General features: G+C 40.9%; 1 protein-coding gene across 1 annotated transcript in view; it reads right to left on the bottom strand.

The window, feature by feature from the left end:
* cenpp (centromere protein P) overlaps positions 1 to 10266 on the bottom strand; it is a 75618-nt gene that overhangs the window by 57415 nt on the left and 7937 nt on the right. Inside the window, exon 6 of the mRNA XM_058373819.1 lies at positions 4836 to 4932. Within this exon, the coding sequence (XP_058229802.1) occupies positions 4836 to 4932 (97 nt within the window). The remainder of the gene's footprint in view (positions 1 to 4835; positions 4933 to 10266) is intronic.

Raw genomic sequence — 10266 nt, 5'->3', positions numbered from 1 at the left:
TCCCCCACCACAATCTACAAGCTCAGAGAATGGGTCTGGAAAAGCTCAGGAATGTACAAAAAGATATGGTCACGTGACCATTCCCAAGATTACCCCAGTGCCCCATGCAGACTGTAGCACAGACAAACACAAGTCCTGTTATTTGCATTAGCCACATCAGGGACCGTCTTTAAAAATTCTTGAACAAAACCAAAGTTGCCTTGGGGAAAACAAAATATGTTGTGAATGTTTTCTGGAAATAATGCTGTACTTTCATCTCCCACATATAACTGCCTGTCTTCTTGTGCACTCCAAGAAAGACAGTACGGTCCAGACAAAACAAAAAATCGCTCAAAAAAAATAATAAATTCTGGACTACAGCTCACTGGATCTCTGTTTGTGTTTCAGGCTAGAAAAAAAAACTCAGCTTAAACTTTATAGCAAATCCTCAAACATTTTTAATAATCTCATAAAGACAAATAGTGGATGAGGATGTGAACTATGTTTAAGCTTTCTCAATGGCCACTAACATGCAGAAGGTATCAGTGTTGTAAGCTTTAGTTATGCACTTAAATGTACAGTATTCTATTTTAAATCCCTAATTGTAAAGTGACTGACATTTGCGAATATAACTTCAGGCTCAGTGATCCTGTTTCTTTATATATATCCTGTCAAGATACTGAATTTCTGTCTTTATCCTTTAACTAAAAGATATAGGTAAGAAAGGCATCGATGCAGCTGTCTTACATTTACATTTCTGGCATTTGGCAGATGCCCTTATCCAGAGCGACTCAGATACAACTGAGCGATTGGGGGTTAAGGGCCTAGTTCAAGGGCCCACCAGTGGCAGCTTGGTGGACCGGGGATGCAAGTGGTGTCCACTTCCAACTTGTCTTGTTTCAGACACAGGTCTAGTAAGAAACATGCTGGCCAGCTACTGTATTCATTCATTTTCTGCCACGTGACTATGACATTAACCATTCGCCCTCAAATCAGCTGACTAATAAAAACTCACCATAGTATTTAATACTCAGTACACCATCAGCCAAACATTCCTACTTTTAAAAACTGTCATATCTGCTGTACATATTTAAGTTGTCTTTGTCACATATACATTACTGCACAGTGAAATTCGTTTTTTTACATATTCCATCCTTGGGGGTTGGGGTCAGGGACCATGATACAGCACCCCTGGAGCAGGGCAGATTAGGAGCCTTGCTCAAGGGCCCAATGGTGGCAGCTTGGCGGTGCTGGGGCTTGAACCCCAATCTTCCGGTCAATGACCCAGAGCCTTAACCATTTGAGCTATATTCCCTAATACACAAGCACTACAGTGGACAATTTACCACTACTGGTGAATCAACTGACCCAAAATTCATTCTGCATGTGATTAAGATGGCATATGGAGGTTTTTCCATATAAAGTTTAACATAAACTACAAATAGGATTAGATAAAATTGTGTGAAATTTAGAGGACATACAGAGGGCATGCAAAATTTTGTGCAGACGGCTTAAATATTCACGCTGCTGCAAAAAAATATCTCCAGTCTTATCCTGTCACCTTTAGCGCTAGGCACCTTGCTTGAATAGGCCAAAATTCTGCAGCTGGATTGTTCATTTAAGACCCTGGATATTAAAACACTCATATCAATTACTCAAAGTAAAACACTACATCCAGAAAAACTTCCATTTTACAATTGATTCCAGCTAGAGAAGACTACTGCCACCAAGTCTAAAAGCCACATCATCATTTGGAACATAAAATATATAGCATTGCATTTCCATAAATGTTATAAACAAAGTTAAGACCCGAGACAACTTTCTTTTTCTGTGATTCAGTAGTGAAGTCAAGTGGAAAATTTAGAGGCTCCACATTTATGCCTCAATAACTGTTCATAATAAATGTTCATACATTAAACATGGTACCAAACAAGGCCAAGACTCATTTGTGCGAACAATCACACTTCTGATTCGAAGACTTTTTAACAGTGCTATGAGAGAACAAGCAGAAGAACTGTGTTACAGCTAGGAATGTACAAAAATAAATATTTTATAATATAAGAATGAATTGTCTGAAAGACTAATCGAATGATGAATGAAGACAATAAATACTATGAAAGCACTCCTGGGTAGTACACAGAAGTCAAAGTTTCTATACAGTATACACCGACCAGGCATAGCATTATGACCACATGACTAATATTGTGGTGGTCCGTCTTTTGCTGCCAAAACAGCTCTGACCCATCATGCACTGTGTATTCTGACACATTTCTATCAGAACCAGCATTAACTTCTTCAGCAATTTGAGCAACAGTAGCTCGTCTGTTGGATCGGATCACACGGGCCAGCCTTCTCTCCCCACGTGCATCAATGAGCCTTGGCCACCCATGACCCTGACGCAGGTTCACCACTGTTCCTTCCTTGGACCACTTTTGATAGATACAGACCACTGCAGACCAGGAACACCCCACAAGAGCTGCAGTTTTGGAGATGCTCTGATCCAGTCGTCTAGCCATCACAATTTGGCCCTTCATCAAACTCACTCACATCCTTACGCTTGCCATTTTTCCTGCTTCTAACACATCAACTTTGAGGACAAAATGTTCACTTGCTGTCTAATATATCCCACCCACTAACAGGTGCCATGATGAGGAGATAATCAGTGTTATTCAGTTCACCTCTCAGTGCTCATAATGTTATGCCTGATTGGTGTAGGCATGTTGTTGGCAGTGGTGGTAGAAATGAACATCATAACGAATATTGTTTAGAAGAATAAATAGACCACCATATACTGCATAGGAATGTCAGTGTCACAGAGTGCAGCATAGCTGACCACCACTGTGATTGAGACATGGATGTCCAAAGTCCGGCTCCAGGGCCAAATACCGCTTCTGGACACATGTTAACTAGCCCAATGTATGATAGGTGGCCCGCTGGCTAACAAATAATTTTTCCTTTATATATATATATATACACATACACATAATATTAGGGTAATATTCCCTTTATGTTTAATGTTTTCTTTTCCCTGTTTAGACAATTGTAATTGTATTTACAGCATTAAAATTAGGCAGTTCCTAATGAGAATAATAATCCATTGACTGACTTTTACACCTCTGTCTGCATGGCCTGAACAGGCACTATTCTAATTTTCTCTATGATGCTAATATGGGTTGAATTATCACCATTTTCATTTGCTTCACAATGGCTGCATGGGTTGAATTAGCATTCTTTTGTTCTAAGCTGTGGTTGGCCATGAGGCCTGGCTTTGGTGAGATTTGGAATGGAAATGAACAGAACTTGTCAGTCCAGAGCTGTAATACATTCCACCAGAGCAACCAGGGATTATATTACGCCATTCCAGGAACATTAACTTCCTGCACCAAGGTAAGAATTATACTGCTGACCCGTATGTCCGAAACGGCACCCTACTTACTGTATGGTGGGCTATTTTGGGAGCTCTGCCATTCTGTAGTCGTGTCTGAAAACATGACTCTGGATGTACTGAAATAGATGTACCCTACAGGGAAAATAGTAGGAAATATGCAACAGGAAATATGTTCAGGAACTATTAGGATTGAATTTTCACTGACTGGTTAAGAGTCTCATTATAAGCATCTTAACAGCCAATTTAAACAGCTGTATTTAACCATCTAAGAGTACAAGAAGTTTGTTTTGGACACCAGCATTTGAACACAAGTGGGACATGGTGTCCAGTGGACTGACTACAAGCTTTTCTCTGCATGTGTAAAATAAACTGCTGTCCTGATTCCTGCAGTTCAAAAACTCCCATCATTAAAACCTCATTCATACCTCCAGCATCAGAATATACCCTGGAGGGTACAATCACAGCCTTTTCTACTTCTCACTGATTGTCCAGTATAAGAAGGAAGAGGTTGTTCAAACTGGTGGAGGTTCTACCTCTCTCTGATATTTAGCCAGTAAAACCAATTAAACGGATCCATTACCGTAATAAATAGAAGAGAGGAATGCTGCATTGCTTCATGTTGCTATATAATGTACATGTTTCTGAACTGATAAATGAACATGTTTGAAGATTATTCCACTCCTCAAGCTGGTCACTGCTTTCTGTGTAGTGGACCAGGACCTAGATAAAACACTGACTGCAATTTTTAAATCAAGCTGTCCATTTAAATAATAATTTTTCTATCAAAATATTAGACAATGGTTAGTGGTTAGCACGTTCGCATCACACCTCCAGCGTCCTGGGTTCGAGCCTCGCCCCTGCTCACTGTGTGTGAGGAGTTTGCATGTGTCCCACAGTCCAAAGATATGCTTCTAGGCTGATTGGAGTCTCTAAATTGCCCATAGTGGGTGAATGTGTGTGTGTGCCCTGTGATGGGTTGGCACTCCATCCAGTGTGTATCTTGCCTTGATGCCCAATGATGCCTGAGATGCTCCCCGTGACCCGAGTATAGATCGGATAAGCGGTACAGACAATGAAATGAAAATATTACACAAAGAGGAAAAGTTAAATTAGCTTGTGAAAAACCTTCAAATCTGTTTCTTTCTTTGTTTCCTTCCATCTCCAATATGCCAGTACTCACCCAGCTCTCCACTCACATACAGCTACCAGCGGCAGTGGATGAAGGATATCCATACATGTGCTTTATTTAACTTTCATTTTAGTCATCATGTGCATCCTCCTAGGGTTTCTGAAAGGAGCCTGAGGTTCCCTTGCAGAAGCAGAATCATAAACTAAGCTTTACTGTGTACTTTCTCAGGAAAGTTAGAAAACAGGTCTGGAACCTTATCTGAGTGTGTTGTGTATGCGAACCGACTGTATCACAGCACTGTATCACGAAAGCAGCTTGGATAAGGTTTTTACATCTTACCTTAAAGTGTTGGAACGTACAGGTTCTTTGCATACATCGCTCTGAAAATGTCCTCAGGGTTCTGAAGAACAGGAAAACGCTTTTTGACTCCTCAACACTGAGAAAAAGAGAAAAAAGAAAAAAAAGAAGATAATATATGTGACAGAAAGTGTGCTTTCTATAGATAACAGCCCTTTTAAGAGAATTATCTCTTGAAATTGTGTCTAATGACTTTATGACCAAATTCAGCTACTGCACAACCAAGGGAAAGACAGTAAGACAGTTAGTTGGTGGTCTTGTATTTGATCTACATGGCTCTCGCACCGCCGGCTCATACTGGCAAAGCCTGAGTCATTTTCAAGTCTTTCATAGTTACACTGAGCCCAGAGCTGTGTGGCACGGGACACGACTTTCCACAAATGTGGAGACTCCAAGTCTGTGTTTAGAGAAATGCCATAAAGAACTGATGGAAAATGTCTCTCAGGGACATGGAAAAAAGGCCAAGATAACGAAAGACAAACCTGCACATTTCTCCTGTAGTCGTTTCACAAGCGCCAACTTAAGTATGTCCACGAGCCTTGCCTTTTAAAGAAAATCTCTCGGGATTTGCATTAATCTAAGATTAGATTGTCCAGCTCACAGCTTGATTTATCTATTTATTTTCACTTGTGCGTGTGGGAAAAAAAGGTACACTTGACTGCGCAGTCTGTAGCTGACCAATGGTATTTGACTAAATTAGGAAGGGGAAAACAATGAATAAAATCCCCATCATTTTTAAACAGTTAACCTTGTCAAAATTTTTAAAAAAGCCAAAAATATCAATATATCTAAATTCATAACTGATGGTTGAATGTTGGAGCTGCCAAAACAGCTTCAAATCAAAGTGCAGTGTTGCTCTTTTTGCTGCCAGAAGCCTGCGCAGACATGGAGTTGAAATGCACCCAGTGTGACTGGACTGAAGGCAGACAAGACACTTGACATGACACTTACATGATGCTTCAATATGAATCCTGGCTTACAGTCGAGATGACTGTTTCTGGAAAATCGATGCAGAAGTACAGAAGGTTAGATGGAGAGGGATAGTTGTCAGGCATAGGATGTTAGATGGAGAGATTATGGGAGTGTGTTTTTCACTTTAGATTACAATGATTTCAGGTATCCCTCAAAAGAAGGAGGCCTAGTCGAGCGTCTGCTGGAGAGGAGAGTGAGATTTATGCAGAACAAATGGGCAGCACCTGTTTCTCATTTACCCTGGCCTATATTTGTGTGTGTGTGTGTGTGTGTGTATATGTGTGTGTGTATATGTGTGTGTAAGTGAGAATACAAGCCATATACAAATAAATGTGCTTAACTGATTCCCCAGGCTGCACGATCTGCTGTGTTGTTTTGCTTGGTTCATTTCTACTTCTGGTTTTACTTCAAATAAAAAGCTTTTTAAATTCTACACATGAACGTTTTTCTTTAATAAAGACAAACAGAGCATGAGCATATTGTTGTATTTGTACTTTTAGGTATGATTATAATTGAATTCGAACAAATCTGACATATAGTGTGGGACAGTGTACACAGTGAATCCGGAAAGTATTCATAGAGCTTCACTTTTTCCACGTTTTGTTGCAGCCTTATTCCAAAATGGAGTAAATTTATTGTTTTCCTCAAAATTTTTTACAAACAATGCCTCATAATTTATTAAAAATGAAAAAAAAAAAATCACATGTACATAAGCATGGCACTCAAAGTGTTAAGTTCAGTTGATTGGACATGATTTGGAAAGGCACACACGTGTCTATATAAAGTCCCACAGTTATCAGTGCACAAACCAAGCCATGAAGTCCAAAGAATTGTCTGTAGACCTCTGAGACAGGATTGTATCGAGGCGCAGATCTGGGGAAGGGTACAGAAAAATTTCTGCAGCATTGAAGGTCCGAATGAGCATGATGAGTGGCCTCCATCATCCGTAAATGGAAGAAGATTTGAACCACCAGGACTCTTCCTAGAGCGGGCCGGCCCGGCCAAACTGAACGATTGGGGGAGAAGGGTCTTAGTCAGGGTGGTCACTCTGAAAGAGCTCCAGCGTTTCTTTGTGGAGGGAAGAGAACCTTTCAGAAGAAAGCAGCGCTCCACCTATCAGGCCTGTATAGTAGACTGGCCAGATGGAAGCCAGTCCTCAGTAAAAGGCAAATGGCAGTCTGTCTGGAGTCCTCTCAGACCATGAGAAACAAAATTCTCTGGTCTGATGAAACAAAGATTGAGCGCTTTGGCCTGAATGGCAAGCGTCAAGTCTGTAGGAAACCAGGCACCTCTCATCACCCGGCAAGTACCATCCCTACAGTGAAGCATGGTGGTGGCAGCATCATGCTGTGAGAATGTTTTTTAGTGGCAGGTGACTGGGAGACTATTCAGGATCAAGGAAAAGATGAGTGTACAGAGACATCCTTGATGAAAACCTGATTCAGAGCGTGACTGGGGTGACGGTTCATATTCCAACAGGACAACGACCCTCAGCACACAGCCAAGATAACAAAGGAGTGGCTACGGGACGACTCTGTGAATGTCCTTGAGTGGTCCAGCCAGAGCCCAGACTTGAACCCGATTGAGCATCTCTGGAGAGATCTGAAAATGGCTGTGCACCGACACTCGCCATCTAACCTGATGGAGCTTGAGAGGTACTGCAAAGAAGAATGGGGAGAAACTGCCCAAAAATAGGTGTGTCAGCTTATAGCATCATACTCAAAAAGACTTGAGGCTGTAACTGGTGCCAAAGGTGCTTCAACCAAGTATGGAGCAAAGGCTGTGAATACTTATGTACATTTTTGTGTTTTTTATTTTTTTAATAAATTTGCAAAAAACTTCTTTCACATTGTCATTATGTGGAATTGTTTGTAGAATTTTAGGGAAAATAATGAATTTAATCCATGTTGGAATAAGGCTATGACATAGAAAATGTGGAAAAGTGCTGTGAATTCTTTCTGGATGCACTGTATAGATTGTACAGCACTAAAGGTTTGCATATTACAATGGGTGCGGTTTGCTATTAAAAATTTAAGATTCACATTTACTGTCCCACGATTAAGGATTCATAACCTCAAAAAGTCTTTAATACGGGAGATTGTCTTGGCCATGCAACGAATTCCTGAGCAATCTTTCAGGCGTTTCTGTGTATAGTAGTTGAAATGTCTGTTTTCTCCTCAGATTCAGTTACTTAGCCAATAAGATTGTATTCTCTATTGTCATGTGCATCGCTCCATTCACATATTCTTCAATGGCATGTAATGTCCCAGTACCATTTGCAGAGAATTCATTTACAGCATAAGGCAGATGACCTTATCCATAGCAACTTACATTTTCCTCATTTATTTAACTGTAGTGGCAGCTTGGTCCGGGAAATAAAACTCACAAGCTTCCAATCAATAGTCCAAATACTTAACCATTGCACTACCAATACAATAGCATGAAGTATATAAAGTACACACATAAAACATTTAAATGCTAGGTAGCTGATCTGTTTTTGGCTGTGTAGGCAAGGGTCAGTGTTTTAAATGTGATCCGGACATCCAGAGGACACTAATGGAGGAATTATAGCAATCAAGCATTGCAGTAGTCCAGACCCAAAATGACAAGGGACTTAACAAGCACCTGAGGGGACTCTGTGGATGGAAATATATGTTTTTAAGAAGAAACAGGCATAAGTGTGGCAAAAAGAAGATGGTAACCACAAAGGATGCATGCAGTGACAGATTGAGAGAGGTGTGGTAGCTTAGTGGTTAAGTCATTGGACTACTGATCAGAGTTCACCAAACTGCCATTGCTGGGCGCCTGAGCAAGGCCCTTAACCCTCAAATGCTCAGCTGTATAAAAATGAGATAAAAATGTAAGTTGCTCTGGATAAAGGTGTCTGCCAAATGCCAGAAAAGTAAAGGAAAGTAAGGTGAGAGTTGTTCAGGGAGATCAAAAGATCCTGACATAAGGACTTCATCTCCAAGGATGGAGTTCAGTAGTTCAGTTTTCTTTATGAGCTGCCATCCTGGAGAAGATGACTGCCAGACATGCTGAGATCCTTGGAGAAACATCAATGTCTGAGGGAGAAAAGGAGATCAATTGAGTGTCATCAGGTGTAGAGGGAGAACAGAAGAAGAGGACACCATGCAAGCCTCGTAGGACACCAGTGGAGAGCCTGGATGGAGCAGATGTCCCCTTCCATGTCATCTGATATAACCGTCCATCCAGGAGGAAAGCAAGCCAATTGCCATGCTGTGTCATAAGCTCCAATACTCACCTGGCTGGACAAGAGAGTTTCAAATGCTGATGAAGGAGGATGAGGACTGAGGATGGTTTAGCTGATCTATCAGCGTGAAGCTTCTCAGTGATAGCCACCATTTTTAAATGCCATTTTATAGCATCCTGCATACACTCCCTTCCATGTTTCAAGTTTCCTAAACTTACAAAATAGCCTGCTCCTTTCTCTTTCCTTGCCAAAAATGTGTAGTCCTGAACACGTTGTGTAGCAGAAGGAGTGAAGGTCTGGAAAAATATGTTTGAATCTTCTTATCAAAGACAGTATCAGAGTCATCAGCAGCCGGGGAGGACAGAAAGGAAGGATTAAGTGGAGAATAAATCTAACAAACTGGTTCTTGGTGTTCTGGTGGTTTATAGACACAACCCTTCATTCCCCAAATATGATGAGCTGATTGACTGCTCAAGAGCTTGATTATTGTTTTGTCTGTAAATTGTTTTAGAAGATTTCTCATTTGTCTATATTCTTTCAGCATCTCTGTGCTTCTTTTTAAACAGAGTTAGGGTTAGAGTTAGAGTTAGAGTTTTGCGTGAGGGGTAGGAATGGAATTTACAGTTCTCTGTGTTACTGTTCAAGTGGTTGCTGGCTTCTCAGTTATCTTCTTTGTCATTAGTCCAAGAATGCATTGTGAAATCTTCCCTTGGTGCACCTGCCAAGTGTTGTTAGGTAAAATTGCCCCTGAGAACTTTAGGAAATGCCTTTATCTTCACCATGATTGCTACTTGTTGTGTGAAATCTTTCTAACCGATGAGCAACTTGTATGAGAACTTTTTGCAGCACTTATATCACAAACTTGATTTATTTTTTATAATGCTTACATTATGACCACCTGCCTAATACTGTGTTGGTCCCCCTTTTGCTGCCAAAACAGCCCTGACCAGTTGTAGCATGGACTCCACTAGATCCCTGGAGGTGTGCTGTGATATCTGGCACCAAGATGTTAGCAGCAGATCCTCTAAGTCTTCTAAGTTGTGAGGTGGGGACTCCATGGATCGGACTTGTTTGTTCAGCACATCCCACAGACGCTCGATTGGATTGAGATCCTGGGTAATTCGGAGTCCAAGATAACACCTCAAACTCGTTGTTGTGCTCATAAAACCATTCCTGAACCATTTTTGCTTTGTGGCACAACGCATTATCCTGCTGAAACAGGCCACA

The sequence above is a fragment of the Hemibagrus wyckioides genome, linkage group LG21, assembly GCF_019097595.1.
Source record: "Hemibagrus wyckioides isolate EC202008001 linkage group LG21, SWU_Hwy_1.0, whole genome shotgun sequence".
In the NCBI taxonomy this organism is placed as follows: Eukaryota; Metazoa; Chordata; class Actinopteri; order Siluriformes; family Bagridae; genus Hemibagrus; species Hemibagrus wyckioides.
This window is presented reverse-complemented; position numbering and strand designations above follow the sequence as displayed.